The 25,246-nt window shown below is 48.4% G+C and overlaps 11 protein-coding genes across 11 annotated transcripts; 5 read left to right on the forward strand and 6 right to left on the reverse strand.

The window, feature by feature from the left end:
* Positions 1-220: 220 nt before the first annotated feature.
* Positions 221-2,094, reverse strand: VTP21DRAFT_248 (uncharacterized protein; the record flags this gene model as incomplete). Its single annotated transcript, XM_069392677.1, has 8 exons — positions 221-379; positions 456-558; positions 636-931; positions 1,056-1,147; positions 1,207-1,373; positions 1,461-1,641; positions 1,721-1,802; positions 1,888-2,094. 8 exons carry the CDS (start codon positions 2,092-2,094, stop codon positions 221-223), a joined length of 1,287 nt encoding a protein of 428 aa, XP_069256627.1.
* A 272-nt stretch (positions 2,095-2,366) lies between these two features.
* VTP21DRAFT_249 (uncharacterized protein) lies at positions 2,367-4,479 on the reverse strand (the record flags this gene model as incomplete). The annotated part of the gene is made up of 8 exons (XM_069392688.1): positions 2,367-2,832; positions 2,910-3,268; positions 3,355-3,589; positions 3,679-3,817; positions 3,898-3,972; positions 4,055-4,172; positions 4,253-4,365; positions 4,437-4,479. The coding sequence occupies 8 exons, from the start codon at positions 4,477-4,479 to the stop codon at positions 2,367-2,369; spliced, it is 1,548 nt and encodes a 515-aa protein (XP_069256628.1).
* An 856-nt stretch (positions 4,480-5,335) lies between these two features.
* On the reverse strand, positions 5,336-7,157 carry VTP21DRAFT_250 (uncharacterized protein; the record flags this gene model as incomplete). The annotated part of the gene is made up of 7 exons (XM_069392699.1): positions 5,336-5,856; positions 5,930-6,150; positions 6,243-6,392; positions 6,481-6,720; positions 6,784-6,827; positions 6,915-7,024; positions 7,130-7,157. 7 exons carry the CDS (start codon positions 7,155-7,157, stop codon positions 5,336-5,338), a joined length of 1,314 nt encoding a protein of 437 aa, XP_069256629.1.
* A 602-nt stretch (positions 7,158-7,759) lies between these two features.
* Positions 7,760-8,433, forward strand: VTP21DRAFT_251 (uncharacterized protein; the record flags this gene model as incomplete). Its single annotated transcript, XM_069392710.1, has 2 exons — positions 7,760-8,112; positions 8,217-8,433. 2 exons carry the CDS (start codon positions 7,760-7,762, stop codon positions 8,431-8,433), a joined length of 570 nt encoding a protein of 189 aa, XP_069256630.1.
* Positions 8,434-10,554: 2,121 nt separating this feature from the next.
* On the forward strand, positions 10,555-11,552 carry VTP21DRAFT_252 (uncharacterized protein; the record flags this gene model as incomplete). The annotated part of the gene is made up of 2 exons (XM_069392721.1): positions 10,555-10,900; positions 10,969-11,552. 2 exons carry the CDS (start codon positions 10,555-10,557, stop codon positions 11,550-11,552), a joined length of 930 nt encoding a protein of 309 aa, XP_069256631.1.
* Positions 11,553-12,940: 1,388 nt separating this feature from the next.
* Positions 12,941-14,268, forward strand: VTP21DRAFT_253 (uncharacterized protein; the record flags this gene model as incomplete). Its single annotated transcript, XM_069392732.1, has 2 exons — positions 12,941-14,036; positions 14,105-14,268. The coding sequence occupies 2 exons, from the start codon at positions 12,941-12,943 to the stop codon at positions 14,266-14,268; spliced, it is 1,260 nt and encodes a 419-aa protein (XP_069256632.1).
* A 785-nt stretch (positions 14,269-15,053) lies between these two features.
* VTP21DRAFT_254 (uncharacterized protein) lies at positions 15,054-18,336 on the reverse strand (the record flags this gene model as incomplete). The annotated part of the gene is made up of 4 exons (XM_069392743.1): positions 15,054-16,726; positions 16,802-17,735; positions 17,801-17,848; positions 17,911-18,336. 4 exons carry the CDS (start codon positions 18,334-18,336, stop codon positions 15,054-15,056), a joined length of 3,081 nt encoding a protein of 1,026 aa, XP_069256633.1.
* A 263-nt stretch (positions 18,337-18,599) lies between these two features.
* Positions 18,600-20,010, forward strand: VTP21DRAFT_255 (uncharacterized protein; the record flags this gene model as incomplete). The annotated part of the gene is made up of 5 exons (XM_069392754.1): positions 18,600-18,951; positions 19,024-19,184; positions 19,248-19,503; positions 19,563-19,858; positions 19,945-20,010. The coding sequence occupies 5 exons, from the start codon at positions 18,600-18,602 to the stop codon at positions 20,008-20,010; spliced, it is 1,131 nt and encodes a 376-aa protein (XP_069256634.1).
* A 381-nt stretch (positions 20,011-20,391) lies between these two features.
* On the reverse strand, positions 20,392-21,061 carry VTP21DRAFT_256 (uncharacterized protein; the record flags this gene model as incomplete). The annotated part of the gene is made up of 2 exons (XM_069392765.1): positions 20,392-20,890; positions 20,964-21,061. 2 exons carry the CDS (start codon positions 21,059-21,061, stop codon positions 20,392-20,394), a joined length of 597 nt encoding a protein of 198 aa, XP_069256635.1.
* Positions 21,062-21,501: 440 nt separating this feature from the next.
* VTP21DRAFT_257 (uncharacterized protein) lies at positions 21,502-21,834 on the forward strand (the record flags this gene model as incomplete). The annotated part of the gene is made up of 1 exon (XM_069392776.1): positions 21,502-21,834. One exon carries the CDS (start codon positions 21,502-21,504, stop codon positions 21,832-21,834), a length of 333 nt encoding a protein of 110 aa, XP_069256636.1.
* Positions 21,835-22,342: 508 nt separating this feature from the next.
* VTP21DRAFT_258 (uncharacterized protein) lies at positions 22,343-24,105 on the reverse strand (the record flags this gene model as incomplete). Its single annotated transcript, XM_069392787.1, has 4 exons — positions 22,343-22,873; positions 22,937-23,592; positions 23,658-23,885; positions 23,952-24,105. The coding sequence occupies 4 exons, from the start codon at positions 24,103-24,105 to the stop codon at positions 22,343-22,345; spliced, it is 1,569 nt and encodes a 522-aa protein (XP_069256637.1).
* Positions 24,106-25,246: the final 1,141 nt, after the last annotated feature.

Raw genomic sequence — 25,246 nt, forward strand, 5'->3', positions numbered from 1 at the left:
TATATTGTAGATCTTATTTAATAAAATACAAAGAAGAGAGAGAGAGAGAGAGAGAGAAAAAAAAAAAAGAAGAGATAAGAGAAGAGAAATCAAGAAATAAAATAAGAATAAGAAGTATAATATATATATATATATGCAAGCATAAAAAATTAGTGTATAGAGTGGAGAAATACAGTAGAGCGCGACTCATATCAACAAAAAAGATCACCCCTTCATCCTCTTAAGTTTCATCGTCCTCCTCTGGACCTGGATCTGTGAAAAAGTAAGGGTGCTCTAGAGCCTCGCGAGCGCTAATCCGCTCGTCTGGGTCGTAAACAAGAAGTTGCTTTAGTAGATCCAAGAGAAGCGCATTGATTTTGTTACGAGGGGGGATGATTTCCTGGGAGGAATACCAAGGATTAGTATTCGAATTGGGAAGGAGAGGGAGGAGGGGCACCAGGCCGTAGGTTATTTACCGCCAAGGGTTTCATTGCCTTTACGTATTTACGGCTCTGACGATTTGTCTCCTGGTTAGGATAGTCTAACCGCCCGTGCTTAAAGTATTTTTGTGAAGCACAGCTGTGGCGAGCGTCGGTTAACGGTTAGTATCAGGCAAGGTTACGAACCAAAAAAATATTCGAAGGAAGCAGACTTACTTTGCGTTCCGCATCATTCGATCGGAAATTCGCCCCAGCACGGTCTCCATCATGGCCAGATGCTCCAGATTGTCGTGGGTCTGGAAGAGGGCATCTCCTGTGCTGAACTCGACCAAGATGCACCCAATGCTCCATATGTCGCAAGGAAAGGACCAGCCCATGCCGAGGATAATTTCTGGCGCTCGATAGTGCCGTGTAGAGACGACGGAGGAATGGTATTCAGAGTTAAAGGTGGCGCTCCCGAAATCGATCAGCCGGATATTGGTGTCGAGAAGTACTCGTTTGTTGGGTGCCTTCTGCAAGTACAACAAAGGAAGCACGCACACACACGCGCAGAAGAGAGGAGCGGGTTAGTTTGCAAAAGAGGAGGCGGGGGAGGGGGAGGGGCACAAAGCAAATAGAAGCCAAGAGGATACTTACTGTCTTGCTCGGCACCACCTTGTACTCTCCATTGACCAGCAGAATATTCTCTGGCTTCAAGTCTGTGTGAATCAGCTCCAAATCATGCAGGACTAAACAAGGTTTTCGTTAGCTTTCCATAGGTTTGCTCAAGGGAGATCCTTCAATTTACAGGCCACACTCTGGAGAAGCTGCTTTGCAAAATGTTGGATCTGGCGCGGGGGAAACGGACAAAAGTGATTCTCTTTCAAAAAGTCGAACACCGACTGCCCAAACAAGTCGAACACCATGCACACATGGTTGCGAAAATCAAATGTCTCCCTTAGGTGGATGCATTTGCTATTTCCCAAAAACGAGTCGGCCTCAGTTATCGCGAGGAGAAAGGAGGAAGAGGAGGGAGATGAGCTCGGATCAGAGGAAACTTACTTAAGGTTGCGGGGATCGTGCTTTGCGATAGTATTCAGGACCCGTATCTCGATTTTACTGGCATCACGGTATTTCTGCACGGCACGGATAATCTTAATGGCGACAAACGACCGTGCCACCTTGTCCCAGCACTCGACCACCTTTCCGAATGTGCCCTGCCCCAACTGGCGAATGATGCGGTCTAGGGTTCCCCCCAATCAGATGCTCCGTCAATACCAGGCAATCAATGTAACAACTAACAGATACCAGGGGATACATACATCGAGGCGTTAGGTCTTCATCCGGAACAATGACGTAGTGTCCATCCTTATCATCGTACGACGCAACCACCGGCTGATTAGGCTACAAAAGGCCCCGCCCCAAGAAAGAGAATGAGTGGCCCAGCCATGGAGCTATTCACGAATGCCACACCCTCATCACACATTACCTTGGAGTCCGCCACATTGTCCTTCCTTCGCTTCTTGGTGGTCGGTGTTTTTCGTTTGGACGAGGAAAGTGCATGTTTGTTGGTGGAGGGGGTGGGCGGCGGGGTGGGGGAATTGATCACAATAACTTCGGCGGGGTACCCGTTCCTGTAAAAATCCTTCTCCCAATCAGGATTAAACCGCTTACGACGGGAAGTGATGGCAGCCATCTTGTAAGGCGGTGATATTCAAAGTGGTGAGTATTGCTCGAGCGGCGTTAATTAGGGGGGAGTGGGTAGTCAATGGTGTAAAAAAAATGAGTGCATTCTCACTTCGTCGCCTGCTCCTTTCTTTTTTCCCTCAGTATTCAAAAATTATTAAGCACTTAATAATTTTATAAAAAATTACACACGAAAAAAAAAAAATTCAAAAACTAGTGCAAGAAATCAGTAGCCAAGCCGACACAAAAAAAAACTATTCGCAGTTCAATAGGTTTCAATTATCAGGATTGTTCGTTCTTGAATGGAGCAGCTGCAGCGGGTACAGGCTCGCTTTCGCCTTCCGGTTTCCGACCCGGAGGTATTGTTGTGGTTTGCGGTGCGGGCTCATCAGCATTGCTTCCCTGAATTCTTACCATGGACTCCTCGGTCCGCAATGCTCCATCCTCCTCCCCATTGACATCGACCTCCATACTTTCGGCGTCCCCAGGTGCCTGGCTCGGCATTGCCTCCCCATTCCTTCCCTCTCCGGATTCCTTATAGTTTTGCTCTCGCCGCCGCTCTGGCTCTCCGTCCGAGTCGTAGTATTCATTCTCCGGGACAATGAGCTTATCGGCGATTCGCTGTGGGAGACGCTCCTCGGGATCGTCCATATCCTCGTCGTCGGACTCGACCTTATCGGCGGGCACCTCCTGCATTTGCACGCTGGGTGCGAACTGAGTGCGCGACAGGTTCTGCAGCACTTGAACCCTGAAAAAGAGCGTTGATTACCCATTGATTGAGCCTATACTAAGTGGAGTGGGGGGGAGGGAAGAGTTTTGGCTTACTTGATTTTTTCCAAGTATTCGGGTGTGTTCAAATTGTCCATGTTGCTCGACAGCACATCCAGCTTGTAATCGGGCCCGAAGTATTCATAATAGTCGTTGTATGGCATGGTCGGCCCAATGTCCTGCCCGACCACGACGCCCGTCTCGTACGCCCACGCCTTCGCGACATTGCGCATGGTATATCCGCCGCCGCCGAGAATCAAGGTTGGTAGATTGAAACTCTTCACGAAACGCACGCAGTTGGCGTGCCCTTTCATGGAGAGATTGAAGCAGCCGAGTTTATCCCCGCTCAACGAATCCGCGCCACACTGTAGTACAACGGCAGACGGCCGATACCAATCCATCGCTGCTTGAATCACCTACATATATACCGCGGGTTATTTGTTGGATGGTCCCATTTGCAAAAAAAAGCACAAAATCATTGCAAGGGAAAAAAAAGAGCTACCGGCTCGAATACACTCTTGTAGGATTCGTCGCTGATTCCTTCCCGCAGAGGAAAGTTAACTGCGTAGTGCTTCCCGCGTCCGATGCCAATATCCCGAAGCTCTCCTGTGCCCGGGAAAAACTCTCCATACTTGTGGAAACTCACGGTCATGACCCGATCAGTAGTGAAAAATGCCTCCTCCACACCATCCCCGTGGTGGATATCAATATCAATATAGAGTACACGTTGATGAAACCTTGGAATGTCGGAGCAAGTGTTAGCAAAAATGTTCCCCTCCCTTCCATGGCAGCACCACAGAGCGACATTCCACGCTTCAATGCTTACCTCAATAATTCCAATATGCCCAATACAATATCATTGACATAGCAAAACCCGCTTGCCTCTGCCTTTTTTGCGTGATGCAAACCTCCTGCCCAGTTGATCGCAATATCACACAGCCCACGGTTGAGCCGCGCCGCTCCCTCTTAATAAATGTGCAAAGCAATTATTTATCCTTTTTTCCCTTTATAAACGGATTAAAAAAAAAGCAAGCTATGTCTCTACCCATGGAGCCACCCGCTGACAGACCACAATACTCAAAGAGCCCATCGAATACAGGGCAGTCATCTCCCACATTATCTGGAGGGATAGAAGGGGGTTAGACCAGCTCAAAACAGAAGTGAGAGGGGATGGGCGTGAGGAGAGTCGCCATTACGCATACATTTTGCTAGATCCCGAGAATTCTGGTCCAGAGTCTCAGGGGTCACTCGAGATAAGAAGTCGATGTACTCGTCGGTGTGAAACTGCGTCATTTCCCACTTATTTGCAGGTTTAGCTCTCTACGGTCGCCGAATTACAGAGAAGGCCACCACTCATTAGCCCAGCTATCGAAAGAGGAAAGCAAGACCACGCAACTCACATAGATTTCCATCTTCTTATACAGCCCATAGTTCATCACCAGTCCGTGGCACATTCTTATCCTGTGGGGCTTCATGGGATGGCCTGGGCCATAGTGGTAATTGCCAACATTGGCTAGCATAAATAGATGGATGCATATATTCAGCCATGGTGAGTGGCAAGAGTGGGAAGAAAGGAAGACGCACCATCGTAAAAGTAACACACTCTCTTCTTTTGCTGTGTGGCCATTGAAAAATCGCTTCTTGTCGATGCTAAGCTAGGAGGGGACCATAGGAGAAAGAAAAGGAATCGGACAAGAATGGACGCGTGTTAACAACCTGAAACAGAGGCTAAATGCAAAGTTCACACAGCTTCCCCCCCACTCCTCTGAGAGCAAGCGATAGGCTATGCTGAGGAGCCTTACCTGACCAAACTGAAACGGACTCTCTCTTCAAAAGGAAGCCGACGTGTAAGCGATCTATGAAAATGAAAGAGAAATTTAATGTGTATCCGAGTCTTGAACAAGAGGAACATTAGAGCTGGAGACAAGCCATAAAAAACAGTGGCTTGGTCCATGGTCGCCTCCTCTTATCTCTCACCGGGTGTACAAAGATACTTTCATGTGTCGGGTCGGGTTGGAGTGAAAAAAAAAAAGAAGCATTGTTATTAAACTAGGATGGAATTGAAAAACAAACAAACAACACCTCTGGTGCAGAACATAGAAAGAAAAGGATTATTAGAAAATCGGCATGGAATTATTCATCTCCGGGTCAAAGACCAGCTCCCTTCTATTACAACGGAATAATAAACGGAAAGGATAAAAAGGACCTATATAAAAACAGGGGAAATACTTCATAGCATCTCTTTTTTTTTTCATTCTTTCTTTTTTCTACTTTTTGTACAAGTGTTTGAACTTATTTGCCTGCTCCTAAGGGGGGGAAAAAAAAGAGTTGGAATAACTCGATAGAAGTGAGGGTAAGGGGAGGAAGCATAACAAAGAAAAAAAGAAAATAACATTTACAAAACGAAAAGGTAGTGCCAACAAAGAGGGTGAGGTTGAAAGAATAAGCGTCACAATATATGTATATATATATTTATAGATTCACTATGGGTGTATACCGCCTGCCTCGATATCTCTCGACCTCATGGGCCGTATAAGGCCGGCTCTTGAGCTGGCTCGTGATATGCCGTCGCCACCGTATTCAAACGAGGATTTGTTCCTAATCTCCAACGGCCGCCCCTTCTCCTCCATCTCGTAGTACCCCCACGTGGCCTCGTCCAGTTCATTCTCCGGCTCCTCCATGACCAGCTGCTGCGAGACAAAGTTGGAGATCATCCGCGGCTTGTCACGATGGCCATTTCGGGGCGGGGGGCGAGGAAGGTTGTGCTGGCGGTAAAGCTCGTGCTCGTGCTCGAGGGGGTCCTCCGTAAAAGAGTTCATCGGGAGAGGATCCTGCGGCTGGATCCGAGCACTATCGCGGAGGGAGGAGAGGTCGGGGCGGGTGGTTGGGAGGGATTGGCTGGTGGTGACGCGGGTGCTGTTGCTGCCATGCATGAAAGCGGCGTTCGGATAGAAAATGAAGAGGAGTAGGATCCAAACAAACATGGCCATGAAATTGAAGGTGGCTAGTGCAAGGCAAAGATAGAGAGAAGATGAGAAAAGAGGAAGCCCATCCGGGGGGACTCGAGCGCAACTCACCGATCAAAATGTCGGAAGCAAACTTGTTATGTGCGATCACCTGTTCTGAGGTCAGGCCGTCCACCGACAAGATGAACATGGTGATACTTCCGATCATCGTGACGGCCGACAGAAGTCGGTTCATCGAGCAGAAATAGGCGAGCTTGGTCGCAATCTCCTTGGAGTTGGATTGGGTGTGGGTGATGCCAAGCAGATGGCGGAAGCGAATTTCCGAAACGATCCTGGAGAAGTGGGAGAGAGACGGAAAAAATGTACATATGAGATTCAAGCTCGATCCTCCCCCCACAGCAGCAACCAGCACGAGGATACATACCCCAAGAGTGATACGAGCAACAGCTCGAATGCGTAGAACAGCTGCGGGACGGCTTCGGCCTTGACGTGGTCGTTCTTGTAAAAGTATTCGAGAAGCGGAAAAGTGATGATACTCCCGGCACACCACACAAGATAGGCGCGGAATTCAAAGCTAGACTCATCAGGAGAGGAAAGAGAGAGGACAAAGGGATCAGCTTGGAGTGCCGAGGTTGCCACATCCAGTCACCGCAAAAGCCTACCTGCCGACAAAAGTCGTTTTGGTGAAGGTGCTGGCGAGGAAGTTCCAAAAGATCTGCAGCAGCGAGAGCATCCCCATCTGCATGGAGAAGCCGACCATCAGGGCAAATTCCGTGGAGAGGATCGCGTCGCGGTTGCCCGGGCTCCAGAGATTATCAGGCTTGGAGACGATGATGTCGGTTCTCGGGTCGTGCAGAAAGCCCTCCTGATACTTGAAGATCGAGGTGCGGACGTCATAGTACCTGCAAAAGGAGAGGCGAGGTTAGTAGGGCATCAGAGGGGCTCAAGCGGCGAGCACTACGTACAGCTGGAGCGGGAGGGCAATGAAGATAAATAAGGTCATGATAGTCTATCGGACAATGGTAAGACAAATTAGAACGGCCCATGTTTAGTAAGGTTTGCCTAGATCTATCTCGAAAGAAGCTATCGCACTCACCTTTATTTGGAAGTGTCTGATCTTGGACCACCGGAAGCAGGCAAATTTATCGGTTCGATAGATATGGATAATGATGTAGACAAATAAGAAAGAGAACGAAACCGCTCTTTCTACACAGCAGAAGCGGGAACAGGGAGAAACCGGGGAAGAGGGGAGAGAGAGAGAGCGTTAGCCATTGGCAGGGGAACAGGAATGCCGATCAGAGGCGCACTCACCAAGGTATGAGTAATCCGAGAGATGCATTGTGAGGAGGGGCCGAAGTTCAGGCGGAGCCCATGCACAAGACTGGGAGGGGGGGGGGGGGAGCGGCGGCGGCGGGTGGGCGTTCAAGCGCGGATGCCTTAGATGGAGAAGATGGAATCAGACAGAACAGGGGCGCGGGGGAGGGGCGGAATGCGGGGGAGAAGGCGGAAGGGGGCGAGCGCGGGCTTGGAATGCAGAAGAAGAGAGAGGGAGACGGAGTCAGAAGGAAGGCGAACTTATTCTCAAGGCTGGACGAAGCCGGAGTTGCAAAAGCACGCTACTAAATTAAACTTCTGATAAAAGCGGGGGTGGTGATTCTCAGCTCTCACCTTAAATTTTGTGTTTGGTCGCCACTGTCGGATGCAGAATTGAAGATGAGTGGACACCGCGCGCTAAATTGACTTCTGCATATGCAGTAAGCTAATCGCGGCAGGGGGGCGGGGGCATGCAGGGCCAGAGACATCGCGGTCGGCTGGCTGATCCGGCTTCAGCTCGCGCGTCCAACGGCCGGGCCTGGGTGGGGTTTGAGTCAATCGAAGGGGGGCGACTCGCCCTGGGCCCTGCCAGCTTGCATAGAACCCCGCCTGCCTCATCAATAGGCCATGACAAATGAGCAATCTGATTCGAGGGCATCCGGATCTGAAACGGACATGTGCAGGCCGTCACGGCCGCCCCTGAGTGGAGGAAGGGCTGGCGGCCGCTGTTTCGTCCGGTTTCTGAGGGGGAAAGCGCAGATGTCTTGTAAATTTCCACCGCGCCTATCTCGCAGCACCGATCGCCTGCCGAGGCCGCGCTGCGCTACGCAATTGTTTGGGGCCGTCGGACACGGCCGCCCCCCCGCGGCTCCGACACAATGCCCTGAGGCGGGCAGGCGTGCGAATCTCCCCCCACACGCAACCGCTTCCCAGCCGCAATCTCGGCCGCCTGCTGTCACTGGGCCGATTCGACTAATTGGGTGATTTAATTTCTGATTCGAAAATCGAAAATAAATTGATCACTCTGCGACAGATTGGTTCGCAGATTGGGCCCCCCTCCTTAGCTGCCATTGCCTCGGTCTAGCTCCCGTTGGATGCTTAGACCACCGCAGCACCATTCAAGGCTCGGCAGCTCCCCCCCAAAACGGGCCGATCGCGCACAAGAACAATTAAATGCAATAGCGCATCGGCCCCCATCGCGCTGTTTTGGAGACTCCTCTTGCCTGTTTGAGCAGCCACGGGCATTTCAGGAGGCCCGGCGCGATCCCATGACCCCTAATGGCCTCACGAACCTTTATTGACGACGCGGTGGGTGTCTATACACGCCTCAATAGCCTGCTTGGTGAGAAACTTTTGTACTGCGCAGCATATTAGCCGACCAGGTCAGAGTTTGTGGGGGGCCTTTGTGCTCTTGCCACGTAAACTTCGATCTTGCCCGCTTAGGCGAAAGCTTCTTTCCGCTGTCGCCCGGCCGCTCATTCGTCGCGAGAGCCACCCCCCTCGCTCGATCCCCTGGGCCGCGATCTTCGTCCGCTTGTGTATCAGAACGTCGGTTGTATCGAGATGACGAATCTTCCTGCGGAACCCTCCAGCAAACCTAAGGAAGAATTCTTTGCCGCCCGGTTAAATTAGTGTAACCTGGCTGCTCTCCCTCCCCCCATTCCGAATCAGCGCCCAACCTGTCTAACAACAACGCTGTCCTACTGTTTCCGGATAGGCGCGTGCCCCATTTTCCCCGATAATACGCGCTTCAACCTAATGCCGCGGCCAACGGCCTTGACAATCCCTCGTACAGCTTGCGCGTTCGGGCCACCCCTCGCCCCTGTGCAAGAGAAACGGGTTCCTAGCCTCATGAGAAACTGTACATAAACCTAACCTTACGTGACCTTCTAAACCAGCACATGAAAGTGGGTGAACAAGTTGGCCCCGTCCCCCTCACTTTTGCAGGAGGGCAAGGGAGGGGGGAGCGCTTCTCGTGGTCAAAGCCGATGGTGTAGCCTGACGTCAGCGAGGAATCGTCAAAGGCGCGTCCGCCTCCCCCCCCCCCCCCGCACGGGCTATTCGAAGATGCTTAGAGTTTGACTAGGAGGCTCCGGTCGACCGAGAGGACACGTTCTCAAATTCCTGATTGAGTAGAACCGGAGATTGACAGGATCCCTCCCAGCAATAGATAAATAGGCCGCGTCATGGAGGCGGTCCACTTTGAAGGCTAGATATATGTTGTTGCGAAGCAAAGTTACGATCGCAAAGGCCCGCGTGGAGACACGGCTAATTGGCCTAAAAGCAGCGGGCTGCCGACGAAACCCCGAGTTGAGTGATCGCAGCTCGGCCTTAGCAATTAATCTTAAATATCCAAGGGGCTGAGAGATTAGATCAAGCTTTTGTTTACCTTCTTCAAAAGACCAAATAGATGAATCTGGATGATTTCGTCTTAGCCCTTTCTAGCTCAAGGAGGGTGGACACCGCCAATGCTCCCCATGCTCAAGCGTGGTTACTGTCCCTGACTCCTTGCGTAATCAATCTAGGGCAGGAGCATCGAGTCTATTCGGGTGGAGCGTGGCCCTCTCATATGAATATAAACTATAACTATAATTATCTGGAATTAACTAAAAGATAGAAATCAGCCCCAATCTCTACGCCCTATGCTTTAGGAATGGGGTTGTTTTACATGCGGAGAAGGCCTCAGTTTTCCCGAGAAAAATGGCAAGAGTCCTAACGTGAATGCATTGGTCACCCTTCCAATACGCCCTGCGATATAAAAAGATTCGCCAAGAGTCGCCCGCATTCCCCCTCCCAGGACCATAGCGAAATCAAGCGGTGATATCCGATGAATCAATCCTTGTACAGGCGAACCTGTCGGAATAAATCGAGGTAGAAATTCCTCAAGTCTTACCCCAACCAATCAACGATCTCTTCGTGTTTTCAGCTGTAACATCTAAGAGCTCGAGATGGCCACCCCATCTTCTCCTGGAGATAAACAGTAGGTCTTTTGCTACGCGAACATGTTCGGAACTTACCGAGCTTTTATACGGTTGAGCCTCGTCTACTTGCTGAAGAATTAGAATTGAAAGATGGAGTTGGTGTTCATTTTCTCACAGGAACTAAAAACATTGCGCGAGGGGGAGAGGGGGGGGGGGAACGCGATCAAAAACACCATGCATAGTGGGCACGGACGCTTTCATCACGCGCTTCTAGCAAACAAACGTCGTCAAGGTCACGCCAAATAACAGTCGTATAGGCTCGCCTCCATCTCCCCCCCTGTCAGAAATTCCCACGGGAATATCAACAAAACGAAGGCAAACTTTAATTCCTTATCGAACAGATCCCCCCCCGAATCTTCCTATAAAATCTCCCAACATTTTTTTTTTTCCTTCTCTTTATTGTTGAATATTAACCTACATTTCCTTTATACACCCTCCACTATGAGCCTTGGAAAGCAAACGGATAAGATCACTTGCCTCTTGAACTGGCACGCCACCCCCTACCACGCCCCAGTCTATCTTGCGCAGAAGCTCGGCTACTTTGCCGAGGAGGGGATTAAGGTGGCTATCCTTGAGCCCAGTGACCCTTCCGACGTCACCGAGATTATCGGAAGTGGCAAGGTGGACCTGGGCCTCAAGGCAATGATCCACACGATTGCCGCCAAGGCCAGGGAATGGCCGGTCACGAGTATTGGCACGCTCCTTGACGAGCCTCTGACGGGAGTGGTGTATTTGAAGTCGAGCGGGATCACCGAGGATTTTCAAACCTTGCGAGGCAAGCGCATCGGTAACCATCACCTCCCACATCGTCTGGGCCTAACCCGCAGCTAACGTGCTTTTTGTTTTCTTTCTCAGGCTATGTTGGAGAGTTTGGCAAAATCATCCTTGACGAGCTCACCCAGCACTATGGCATGAAGCCCGAGGAATACACCGCGATTCGCGTGGGCATGAACGTCACCGATGCCATCAAGCGCGGGGTCATCGACGCAGGAGTGGGCCTTGAAAATGTGCAGCAGGTCGAGCTCGAGGCTTGGTGTGAGGAGCAGGGCAAGCCCAGGGACGAGGTGCGTATGCTCCGGATCGATGAGCTCGCCCACCTTGGCTGCTGCTGCTTCTGCTCCATCCTCTACATCGTCAACGAGAACTACCTGGCCCAGAACCGCGACAACGTCGCCAAGTTCGTCCGTGCCGTGGCCAAAGCAACGGAATACCTCCTCGCCCAACCGCAAAAGGCCTACAACCAATACTGCGAGGTGAAGCCGGATCTTGCCTCGCCCCTCAACCGCAGAATCTTTGAGCGCTCCTTGCCCTACTTCTCCAAGAACCTGGAGAACGTCGAGCGTGATTGGAACAAGGTGACGAATTACTGCAAACGGCTTGGACTGATTGACAACTCGTTCCAACAGAATTACACCAACGAGTTTGTCCTGAACAAGTAAGTAGGATGCCGACGCTTTTCGTGGTAGGTTTTAGTTTAGGCGAAGCCCCTCCTCCCATTTCACCACCATACCCCTCTCCGCTATGGGTAACTTTCTGTCGTATATAGTTCATTTTTATTCTTCTGTGTAGGAATAAAAGCTTTTATATTTTTTTCTTTGTGCATGCGCTAGGGGTGTCAGAGCTTACTCTCTTACGAGAGATCTCTGTCTGAGAAATACCCTTTGAACCTGATCATTGTAATAGATGCGAAGGGAAGCGCGCACACCTTTTTCTTTTTTAATTACTTTTTCACCCCTTATCCTATCTACCTGCAACTCTACTCTTTATCTCCATTCCTCTCCCTCTCTCTTTCCCTCTTTCTCCTCCTTCCTCTCCCTGCCAGCCCTCTCATTTGTTTTGATTTCTCTACTCTTCTTCCCATACCTTGGTTACAGGTTAGAGTGTGTATGGGTCCAAGTATACCCGTACTCGATATCTCCTCCTGTGTTTCCGACTATTTTTTACCCACTCTCTTTTATCACCTTTCTCTGCTTTCCATATTTTACTTCCACTGCTCTATCCGATACCTCCCCCTCCCCCCCGGAGGCAAGATGGATCTTTGATCTCTCTTTCCTTTTCCACCTCGGTTATTTTCTCTCCCTATTCCGAATCTCTTCCGTCCTTCCCCCCCTCCCCTTTGGTCCTCTCTCGGCTTCTTTTTCCTTCTTAGAAAAGGCGTGCGTGCTGGCCTCTTTCCCCAGCTTTAAATGAGGACAGATAAACACGGCCAGAAAGCGCCCGCAAAAAACCCGGCTCTTTCAAAGCAGCAATAGAAACCCCTCCATACAGATCCTACCCTCAACTCCCAAGAGAAACATGGTTATGAAAATTCTAAAAAATGTAATCTTGTTCGTGTAAGGAATAGCTTTGTGTCATGGTGGCGAAGCACATATTGATTCCACCGTATTATCCAGTCTCAAATACACTGCCCCTCCCCTCCCATCATCTCAAAGAGTGTGCTAGTCGGCTGGTCGGTAGAGAGAATTCTCCACTCTCACCACTCTCTTTCATCTCTCATTTTGTATTTTTTTTTTGATCGTGGTGTGCTTCATCCTAAACAATTTAAGAAGTGTTAAGGCATTGGGTCATCCATCTCTGTCATCTATTTTTATCGGCGACAATAGAAATCTTTTGGCTGAGAGGCATTCCTTACCCTCCCCTCCCCCTTTTGATCTCTTCTCATCTGAGCTTCATCCTCGCCATAATCACTTCATCTCCCAAATTCATCCCGCTCATTCCACTCTCTTGATCTGCCCTAAGCCGGTGATCGCCTTAAGATATCCCCTTAGTCATCCGCACTTCCAACCCTCTTTGATTTTTCCGAGCCTAAATTCTGGTGAGATCGTGAATGAATAACTTCGATACACAGTCGGTCAAAAGCGGCACAGCCCCGGTCATGGGGGAGGCCATCTCTCGATCGCCAACCCCCTCGATGATCATGCCCTCTCCTGGGCAGCCGGGAGCTGGCAGCCAAAGCAATCTTTTCCAGCCGCTCTTGAGCCATTCGCATCTGAAGCCGGGCCACAATGCCTCCCTCCTCTCCTACTCTCAGACCCTCGAACTCTATCGTCAGAATGCGCGCAAGACCAACGATCCCAATTTACAATTTGATTTTTCGGTATTCCTCGTAGAGGCATCACGACAAACCGAAGATGACACACAACGACAAGAGCTCATGGACGAGGCCACCAAACTGCTACGACAGCTCTCCGGAAAGGGGCATGCCGATGCACAATTTTATCTTGCCGAGTGCTACACGGCGGGGCTCTGCTCTCCCAAGGGCAAGAAGGAGTACGACAAAGCGTTTCCATTATATGTGCAGGCATCGAAGCATTCTCATCCGGATGCTGCGTTCGAGGCCGCAAAGTGCTACGAGGAAGGGCTGGGCACACGGCGCGAGCCGGCCAAGGCCCTACAGTTTTACCGGAAGGCTGCGACGGCCAATCATCCCGGCGCCATGTATAGACTTGCCATGGCCGAGTTGAATGGTGAGCTTGGCCTGACAAAAAATCCGCGCGATGGGGTAAAATGGCTTAAACGGGCGGCCGAGGCAGCCACCCCAGAATATCCGCAGGCACCCCACGAGCTTGCCCTGCTGCATGAGAAGGGGATCGACAATGTTGTCTTCCCTGATGCAGAATATGCGGTCTCCCTATATGCTCAGGCTGCCGACCTTGGTCACGCGCCTGCCGCCTACCGCTTGGGCGAGTGCTACGAATACGGCCGCCTCGGCTGTCCGCAGGATGCGACGCTCTCCATCCACTACTACACGGTCGCTGCCCAGCAGGGGCACAAGGAGGCCTGTTTTGCCCTGACTGCATGGTATCTGGTGGGATGCCCGAACGTCCTCCCCCAATCCGATGCGGACGCATATGCGTGGGCATTGCGTGCGGCTGAAAAGGGGCTTCCCAAGGCCGAATATGCAATCGGCTATTTCACAGAAGGTAAGCCAATGGGATGGTTCGACTTCACTGGAATTCTTTTGGCTGACATCTCTTGAACGTTTATTTAGTGGGCATCGGGGTGGAGAAAAATCCAGAGGAGGCCATGGAATGGTATAAGAAGGCGGCTGAACATGGCGACAAGCGCGCTCTACATCGTTTAAATGGCACCATGCCGGTCGAAAAGAAAAAGACAGGAAAGCGAGGTTCATCGGAAGAGTGTGTGATATCTTAAGGGATACTTTCGCTCTCGTGCGAGTTTTTAAAAAGGGGGTTTCTTTTATATTTTTTTTGTCTCAATTCACATTTATGTCTTCTTTTTTCTTAATCTTTGTTGTTACTCTTTAAATTATTTTTCACACCATCTTTTCTTGATCTTGGTCGTTTTTTTTTTTGACTATTTTCTCTCTTATTCTCCTTTTCTTTTCTCTTTCCCAGAATTTTACCAAACATATGATTGTTTTTCTTTATGCGACAAAAAATTTCTCTTTTATCTCCCACTATTTTGTTCTAGAGTATATATTTATCTTGATATTATAAACAAGAGTGGATGGATCTTCTACAAGCGAACAATAGATAAATATCGATTTTTGCCAAGAGAACTTCTTTTGTCAGGAGGCTCAAACGCGAGGGCATTTCCACCGATCGGCACCCCTAAAGTCATAAACGTGGATCAAGCCTTCGTGGGTTCCCGGGGAGGGAGACCTCTCTCTGCATGAGAATGAAAAATAAATATATATATTTTACTTTTCTAAAAAAAATCGCAGAACAACGGCAGAAGGAAATGATTGGAACAAGTACATTAAATAGTTATTTTTTAAAATAAAAAACGAAGGTAATACCACAAGCCTAGACTCTGACAATAAATAGGTTTATAAGAGACAAGCGAAAAAAAAGGAGAAAAAAAAAGAAAAAGGAAAAGCAAAGCAACAAAAAGCACATGAAACCCGAGCATACAAACACATACTCACCCGCGCAAGTATAAATATAAATAGATGTATGTATTTTCCAGTACGGAATCTAAAACACTACCACCGCATCCTCCAGGATCCGATCCAACTCCTCGTCGAGCTTGTCCAACATTCCCAGCGTCTCCCGGAAGATCTCCTTCACATCCTCTCTGACCCTGACTCCCTCTCGCTCCCGCTCTCGGGCGTCCAACGGGTCGGATACGGTCGAAACGGGCCTTGGAGAGGTCTGGTTCTGCAGATCAATCCTCGCCGACCCACGAACAATCACCATCAGGTCCTCGAGGCCAAAGGAGTCCGAGATCAGCCAGGAATCTCGGACCGACATGCGCTTTGAGCGACGGCGCTCGCGGCGCTCCTCCGTGGCCGTCGGTGGAGGGGGCGGCTTTGTGGTCGCAGTGGCTGGTGCCTGGGATTTAGGCGCATCCTCGGGTGATTGGGGTTGAGGAGGGGGTTGAGGAGAGGGGCCAAGAATCGGGCGTTGTGCAATGTCCATGGGCACGTCCTCTTGAGCGGCCATGGGGGTGGGGGGCAGCGGGGTAGTGGGAGGGAGGCCTGCAGGGCGATCGAACCCGCTGCCATACACTGGGGATACCATCGATCTTGCCGAGTCATCTGCAGCACTTGCCGGCACTAGTCCGTTTTCACGGGCACCAGGGGGGGACAAGTCTGCGATGGCTTCGTCGAGTTTGGCAAGGGCATTCTGAGCGCCGGTAAGCTGCACCGTGTCCACAAACACTTTGGTTTCGACCGGAGCAGGTGGGATGAGTCCTTGCGGCGATAGCTCCGGACCTTCTTCAAGTGCCATCCTCAGTGCGTTTGCATTCGGCATATCCCGCAAACTGAGATCCATCATTTCACCCTCCATTCCAGCCAGCTCCCGCTCCATCCAGCCAGCATTTTCCTCCATCCTAGCCTCCGGGGCTGCACGCTTCTCCTCGGGAGACATCATTCTCTCCACCGCTAACCGCGGCGACTCGCCTCGGGAAACAGCAGGGCTCACCTCCATGAAGTCGGTGGGAGAATTGTCCGTCCGAGTGACAACGGGCGAGGGCGCAGTCATTTTGAGGGTGGGCGATGGTTGGCGCGGATGTTGTTGATCTTTTGACGCCTCATGGCGTGGTTGCTCTACACTGGGCGGGAGTAGCCGCTTCAATACGAACGAGGCATTCGCATGCCGCGTGCAAATGGGTGAGATGGGCTCACCCGGGCGTAGCGTGTACTCCTGCCCTCCGAGGACCACGGCTAGCTTGTAAATTTCGGTTTCTTCGTCGGCCCGGTTAGCCTGGAAATGATCAAGTGCCTGCGCCAACACCTCCGAGGCAACGGCGTCTACTCTAATGGCCAACACTGAGTCAACACGGTCCCTTTCCGAGCCCGAGTTGGGGGCCACGGATCGTGCGCTGGGCCCATCCTCAGGAAACATAGAGATGTGGATGCGGATGACTTGGGGCGAATTATTTGTGGCGTTCACGGGTGGAGAATCCGACGCCATGGGCGCGGTGAGAGATTGGGGAGGTGGCTGAAGAGAAGCCTGCGTAGGAGACATTGCCCTTTGAGGTGGGAGTTTCCTGTTCAGCAAAAACTTAATGCCAGCGTCGTCCTGGCTCTTCTCCCCCGGTTGCGAGGAGCGCCTTCTAAGGTTAGCATTTTGAGAGGAGCGACGATTAATAAAATATTGCATGACATCCAGGGGTCGGTCCAGCGGTTTAATGGGATACAGTTCTGGACAACAAATGAAAAAGGATTAACCTGGTCGGCATGCATTCAACGAAAAAAAAACGTAAACGGTTTGCTTACCCCCTTCTGTCGTCGCGACGCTCAGATAAAATTCCTCTGGATTCGCCGGCGATCCGTCCGCTTGTAGAACGTTGAACCGCGAGAGCGTCTGCTGCAAGAGCTCTCCTGCGGTTGTGTCGTAACTGACCAACGCTGTCTTGAAGGCAGACCCCAGGTTCATGTCTTTCCCAGCGAAAACCCGCACAACGCTTAAACTAGAGCTGATATCCATCGGCGACAGCTCGACAGAATCTTGTCGCGAATCCAGCGCTGAGTTTGAGGACTGCGAGCTTGTGATCGAGGTCCGGTCGATGGAAATTATGTCGCTTTCTTCAGAAGCTATCGATGGAGCTGCAGACGACCTCCTCTTAAGGCCGCGTGAAAACAGGCGTTTGAAGGCATTTTCTTTGCGCGGTGGTTCCTTTTTGGCAAGGGTACTTGCACTCTTTCCATCAACGTCGCTAACGCTTATCTGAGGTCTTCGCTCTGCTGGCTGGATTCCACCGGGGCTTCTTGAGCGTTGTGGTTCCTGTTTTTGATCTAACATATTATCATAGGGGGCTGATTCATCATCTCGTGCAATAAGGGGTGTAATGTTGAGGCGTATTGTTTGCGAGTCATCAGCCAAGTCCAAGGTGGGTTTACGTTCCGGCGCCCCCGGTTGATTTTGTTGAGGCCGAAGCTCTTGTTTTTGTTGCGCCTCTGTCTGCAGCTTTGACTGCACAGGCTCTTGCTCTCTATGCTGCGATTGCCCGGCATTGTCATCTTGTTCTGACTCTTCATCAGAATCACCGCTATAATTGTCGTAGTCTTCCTCGAAATCATCCTCGAAACCTGATTCCTCACTGTCACAAACGGCCACTGGGGCAAACGACACCCCCTTTTTAGCCTTGGTGGACGGGGTATTTGGTTCAGATCCTGCTGCTATAAGGGATGGAATTAACTCTTGCAAGAACTAAAAGCATCAACATCAAACAGGTCAGAGTATAGTTGGAGAATGAAGTGCAAGATCTATGTTACCTGGACGTTCTTGTGCTTGTTAAGTCTCGCTAGACGTTCATAGGGAGTCTGAATTTGAAAAAGTTAGCCCCCGGCCAAGCAGAGAGATACGCAATCCGTATTGTTCTCACCTCGATATTCTCGGCGGGTATATAGCCAATTTCCGCTGTTCGCACCACTTTTACTAGCCACCAATAGCTATTTGAATCATCTAACAAGTGTAGAGTATCATTGCGCACCACTGTCACTTGTCCTTTTACTGTTGCCGGGAAAGGGTGTATTGCATACACAAGGTTGAAATCGATATCCTCGTCGGGGATGGATGGAGACGAGGGCTCATCCCCATCAAAATCAAAATCTTCCTCATCCTCATCCGAATCGGGCTGATCGGGGTCGTCGGCATCCATCACTCCATCATAAAGGCTGTCATAGAGGCTCTCGCTCTGTGCGGAAGACATGGAGGCTTCGCTCGGGGTTGTGGAGAGACGATGCATCTGCTGATGTTTAGAATCACTTGGTGAAGTGATTTCGATTCTAAGGGGGGATGGGGCCGCCATTTATTGGTTATGGGAGGAAGGGAGTGATAAATATCTTGCCTCGTTCTCCCCTTTCACATATATGGTCCCTGTTCCTGAAAACCAGAACGGGCTGCGAGGAATAAAAAAATTAAAACTGAAACCAATGATCAGCCCATGCCTATTTAAATTAACTAGAATCATCCATATTGGGACGGCCGATTTTGTTCATAAGATCGGAAATTCGCCTCCTCCCATTAAAGCTACTACCCTTTGTATTGTTATTGTCACTTGCATACTTCATTATGGGGTCTGATTCCGCATCCCGTGACATCATTCCTGTGATTATACCCAGTGAACCCCATACTCACGCCACTTCCAATCCCTCCGATGCCATCCCCACATCATCAACTCCCAAGCGAAAGAGCAATTTGGTCGAACTTGTAGTCTCTTGGAATGCTCGCAAGTATTCACTGTCAATCCCAATCGATTCCACGGTTGGCGAAGTGAAACTCCTTCTTTCCGAGGTCACCAGTGTTCTTCCGAAGCGGCAGAAGATAATGGGCCTGGTGAAGGGCAGATTACCGGAAGATGACGCAGTGTTGGAAAATTTGCCACTTAAATATAAGGGTTCAAAGGTGGAATTTATGATGATCGGTAAAGTGTTTTATTTAGATTCGCCTTAGTTTAGATTCGTGTTTATTAAATCTCTGCCATCAATAAAATTAGGAACCCCGGAGGCCAACATTATCAAAGATCCGAGCGAGTGCTTGGATCTCCCTGATGTCCTCAATGATCTAGACTGCACATATATAGATTATTTCCCTGATGATGAAGGAGCTGCGAGAGATCCAAAGAATAGGGAAAGGTTACGCTCTGCTATTGAAAAAGTAAATGTCACATGATTATAACTGAATTCCAAACTCCCGTGTTCATTGCCCTTTTTCGAATAGACAGAGATCCGCATCATCAACCCGCTCCGCGAGGGCAAACGTCTTCTTGTGCTCGACTTAGACTATACGATTTTCGACTGCAAATCCCCAGCCAACCACATCGGCGAGCTGGTCAGACCCGGAACGCACCTGTTCCTTGCTGCAGCCTATGAACACTATGATATCGTCATTTGGAGCCAAACGAAGCTGAGCGCTCTTGAAGCAAAGATTACAGAGATGGGCTTATTAACAAGCCCACATTATAAAATTGCTTTTGGTAAGAGAGACGTCGGAAGGGAACGCAAATGGTATTTATCTCAAGCCCATTTTATGCAGTGCTAGATATCACCAGCATGTTTAGTATTTCCACGCTTAAATCCGGCAAAACTTACCGTCACCAGGTCAAGGCCCTTGAGGTGATATGGACAAAGCTGCCCCGGTATTCGGCACGCAATACCATCCATGTTGATGACTTGTCTAGAAATTTTGCAATGAATCCCAAGTGTGGGCTCAAAATCACAGCCTTTAAAAACGGCCCACTGACTCGACACTTGGACCGCGAGCTTTTCTTTCTTGCACGCTACTTGTTGAGCATTAGTCGTGTAGAGGATTTTAGAACTCTGAACCATAAGGTACTTAAAGCTGGGCTATTATTATACTCATTTTCATTTATTTCTACCATGCTCATGCTCTTCTAACATTCCCCCTGACACTGTAGAGATGGAAGAAATACAAAGGCATGGATGAATTTCAGGGCCTTTTAGATGGCTTTGATCCTACTTAATTCATCGTTGCCAGAACATCAAACGAGTGCATATTGCCAGGGCCCGTTACTTACCCCCTACGCACGCCCCACCTAATATTTTCTATTTATCGCATAATTTTACCTGATAATTGATTTCTTGCCCCCTTGAGGCTATATCACTTTAAGGCATTTATATCTCTGAAGTCATGTCTTTTTATATGCACAGTTGTCCTTAACACGTCTATTTTATTGAGAATGTTGAAAATAATAAACAGATTTCCACCAATAAATAGTATTTATTACAAAATTTTATATACACAAGATATCAAAGTACGTAAATGAAAATAATGTCCAGGGATCGCGGTCTAATTACAGAGGAACAAGATGCAGTGCGAGGGCAACAAGCGATGTAGCGGCTCCTCATTTTCTATTAAACAGCCCAAATCTGCCGGACGATCCACCAGAAGCAAGGATCGGGCTTGCATTCATATTGGTGGGTGGGGCTTCTGCCTTCTTGCTTCTCAATAATGCAGCCAAAGCCTGTGGTGTATTGCGTGTGCCTATAGTACTATCATTAGCTGCGCAGTTGTGGTCTGAATAGAGACGATGCTTCACACAAAATGAGAGTTGACATTTCGAACACACTATAGGAACAAGTACACGAGTGCGGCAATTACGGAATGAGCAGTGATTGGATTTTTTAGATGCATTGCTACCATTGCCATTGCCGCTGGTACTAGTTGGGCTGGAGTGGGAAGTGGGAGGACAGCCATCGGATATATGCCTATTCATCTTGATATTTGGATCTTCTCCCCTATTGATCGGAACAGGTTGATCACAAATCGGGCAGACAGGAACGCGAACATCGAAGGGTGTATACTCGGGACAGTTATGATCTAATGCTTTCCAGTGATCCTGGCTTAATAATGGAATTATTAGGAGACATTAGAAAACTGCTCAATTGCATTACACCTGGCATTTTGAACACTTACCAGAAGCTCTGTTTGCAGTATTTACACGAATAAGGAAGAAAATCTAGTTGGTTACAATCGGAATGTGCACAATGCTTGCCAAGTTCTGGGAATTCCATGAGTAAAGCTACTATGATTAAAAGTAATGCAATCAAACGATTTTTGAAACTGAAGAGAAACCGAAAAGTTGAATTAAATAAGGGGAATACACGCAAGTCCGCTGACGTTCTATTTTTTCTCCTAGGTTCTCTCGAATCTCAAATAATTATCCACCTTACAAATCTGGCCAAGATAACCGACGTGTGATTTGTCATTCCATGATTTTCTTATGACCATGTGTTAAGCTCAATTGATAAATTCTATTGCAGATACCTTCACTCTTTGCATTTCAATAAAAATCACAATGCACATTTATCCCACTCCACGTAATCCCATGCCTTTCCCCTCCGAACAAAGCTATCTATCCTCTTCTCTCTCCACACAAAACACTCTAGTAGATGATAGCTCTTGGAATACATATATATCATCTAGTTTAAATATAGAGTCAGAACCGGCAGGAATGCAATCAACCCAAACTGATTTCATGTTCAAAAAGATAGACCCAAAACGTTCAAATGCTCCAAGACGGTCGCTTCTGTCTATGATGATTCAGCAACAACAATTAGTGGCCTCTTCCAAGTATTCTTCAGACCCTTCACTTTCTCAGCGAGAACATTCGATAAAACAAAATGCTAGAAACCAGAGCTCACAATCGTCAATGCTCCCTGAGAGTGTACGTAGGAGTCTTTGGTTTGACCGCTATCACCATCAACCATTCCGGATAAAAGAGCGTCAGCGTGTGTACGAGAGCAATATTGTATCGATCTATCCTGCCAGTAACAGATATGGATGATGAAATGCAATACCTATTCTTTTTAACACGCAACTAATTCTTCCTCACCCTATTGTACTATTGATACTCTTTTTGCATATTCGCGGTGAATAATAGATTTCATTCATCTAAAGACAATGTATTCCTACGATTATCTACCCGTTTTCTCCCATAACTTGCATTGTTTGCATTGGATGTATATTTTGAATGATATGTATTCGATGCTACTGCCTACCAACCTGGAGGCATTTTGCTTTTTGTATGCCAAGTGCCCTTGAAAGTTGTAATTTATTGCTATCGATTGAGAGGTGTATGAATAGAAACTATACAAGAAATAAAAGAGAAAAGCTAAAATTATTTATAGGGTTTTGGGTCGAGTTAGAATTAAGAGTATATAATGTGATTTTGTGTCGGTCAGGGCTCTGACCGACACAAATATGCAAAGGCAACCCGGAGCACGGGCCAACCGTAATTAAATAAACATTTAAAGACACATATTTTAAAGAGGGGAAAGGAATGAAAGAGTTGATTAGTGAATGTGGACCTGCTTGGCAACTGCGGGCACTCCCTTATAGAGCACATAAATAAAATGCTTTCCTGGAGGAAAGAGGTTGGCATTTTCCGGCGCAGTAATTTTGACCTCGGCGCGCCTGCCAGAGCTAACCACCTTGTTGCGCATGATCGTTTGTCTTTGGCTCATGTGTGTGGAATGGGTCACGAATCCCAAGTTGGCCAACACCGTCTTTAATTCCACATTTTCTGCTGGTTCTTCACCCAGGTCAAGGGTGAGTGAAAACTCCTGACCGTAGGTAATTTCGCTGGGTACAGCTTCGATGGTTGGACGCGGACGTCCAGTTCGAAGATAATCAGGCGTATAGGCATCGACCCGGAATTCAGTCTGTGGTGAAATTCGTGAGTGTGGGTTGGAGCCTGCAGCCCAAACTCGGCCATCGGGCAAGAGCGTTGCCACCGAGTGGTATACTCTGGGGACATCTGACGGCGCAAGGAGTGTCATGCGATTGCCCTCTGGTTTGTACGGTTCGTACAGGATGGGCGTGAACTAGAGCCATGAAAGCATTAGACATTTAAACACCCTCAAAAACAAAACACGATTTGTCCCTACTTGAGGCTCGCGTGCATTTGAATAACCAGCAAATCCAATCTGTGCTCCATTTACAATCATGACGTTTCCATCAGCCAGTAGAACCATGTCTGGCATAGTGCGACGGTTAGGCATTTCTTCCATGCTCCACTGCGGGTTCTCAGCCATAGGATCAATTCGAATACAAGTATTGTCGGCGGCCACTGTTCGCACCATTTCATAGGCCCCCCCGCACACGACTATTTCTACCTTGTAGTTCTTTTCTGGATCTAGTGGGAGCAACGCGCTGCTTCCAGTAAGAGGATAGGTGCGTGCCACGCCTGGTACCGTCGGAAGTGTTTTTACTGTCTGGTGCTTAATGTAGTCGTAGAGCACAGCCTGCTTATTTGAAAGTACAAACATCGTACCATCGGGCATGATGTACAACTGTGGGTAGAGATTATTGGGTATGCTCTCCCGCAAGATAGGTAGCTCGTAGTTAGGTTGTTCCCCTTGTTGGCGAGGGAAAAACTCGTAAGTTGGATTGTTGTACTGTGCGGCAACCGCCCCCTGCCCTTTGAGACTGCCACCCACTATCAAGACACGGCCATCCGGAATGGTAATCATGGCTGGATACCACCGATTACTGCTCATCCTGAGTCCCGTCGATTCCACAAACTCGCACTTCTCATCATCACCTATGCAACAATTATGTTGTCTCAATGAAAGTTTTCAGACAAATGATGCTGAGCAAGGACCTTACATGGATTAAAAAGACGGATGGTTTGATATCCTCTTTGGGCAGGAGTCATCGGATCCAGAATACGATTATCACCACCACCGTTTAATAGGGTGCCGTTCCCGAGGAAAGACCCTGCGCTGCAGAAACTATTGGATAATACTCGCAGAGGTCTAACTGCGTTTGTGGTGAAGTCATACTCGGATGCCCATGCGTAAGTGCCATCACTTAGGGTTATTTCTGAAGGTTCAGCTAAGGAATCGGTGAGAGAAACCGTCCAGTTAACTCGCATTTACATCCTTCAAATAGGATACCAACCTTTGTCTATAATAACAATTTTTCGCTCTGTCGTTACTGCTGCATGCATAGCAGGAACTCCCGAACGACCGATGAGCTCCCAAGAGCCTTGCGCGTGAGATCTTGGAGAACAAGTCGCGACGAGGGCCAGAAAGAAATATACTGTTTTTTTCATGGTTCTGTATCCAAATTTTCTATTGGAATATGCCTTTATTTTGGAAATGCTTTGAACGCCTATTCTAATTTTCTACCTCTTCTTGATGTCTAAAAAGGGGTATCTCTATTAAGAAATAAAGTGGGTAAAGTGGGGAAGCGAGGGAGAGAAAGAAATTTATAGATAAAACAAAATACTGCAATTGTGAAAGACTGAAGAATACTTTTTTTATCATTTATAAGGATTCTTACGGAGGCGAAGCTATGATGACAATGGTTATCGGAGAGCTCGGCGATTTGGTCGGTACATTGGTAAACGCGATTCTCAGTTCCTGGATAAAACATTTACAGGTTATTTTTTTTTGTCGTATATTTTCTTGGCTCAAGGACGCAGATGTAAGCTTCTCCTTTCACACTGAACACAAGGCTTGTTTGATTTTTTTAAATCCAAGTTTGGGAAATACGGCACTCTTGCCTATCTCCATTTGTACTCTATTGTCATGCCCGAATCCACACAGTCATGACATATTGTCACACAGGCCACTGAGGTCGGAAATAAAGGAGTTGAAAGCTCAGATAATTTTCGGTGAAATTCCAATAAGACAAGGAAGTGGTAGCGGTGGATGTGAATACTATTAGTCAACAGGCTACTTGCCACTCTTGATCCTTGCCGTATGGCCGGCGATATTTAACCGAGGAGGTTGCGGACCAAATTACACAAAATGCTCTAAGTTCATCATCGCAGTTTACTGGGCCCCTAATTACCAGATATCAGGAGCTGGTTTATTCCGAAAATTTAAGTAATAAGAAATACTTTTGGTTTTTCCATAACAATACCAACTTTAATCACCATAGTTGCATTCTTTCAAATGATCATCAGCCATTCCCCCTATCCAATCCTTGTTACTCTAGGAAAATGCCAAACTTTTGTCGGGCATATCTCCGCGATATGCACCATTGACTCAAGCCTCGGAAAAACCATGCAGTATTTCATGAATAAATGAATGACTGTACACTCACTCTACAGAAAAGAAAAAAATATTATAACAGAAAAATATGTTTTCTTTACTTTATACTCTCGACATGTTCCAAATTTCGCTGAATATGATATACCTCTGTTCATCTCGAGTCATAAAATTCCTACCTTAGTTTCTCGGCAACTA

The sequence above is a fragment of the Calcarisporiella thermophila genome, assembly GCF_041956535.1.
Source record: "Calcarisporiella thermophila strain CBS 279.70 unplaced genomic scaffold VTP21scaffold_1, whole genome shotgun sequence".
In the NCBI taxonomy this organism is placed as follows: Eukaryota; Fungi; Calcarisporiellomycota; class Calcarisporiellomycetes; order Calcarisporiellales; family Calcarisporiellaceae; genus Calcarisporiella; species Calcarisporiella thermophila.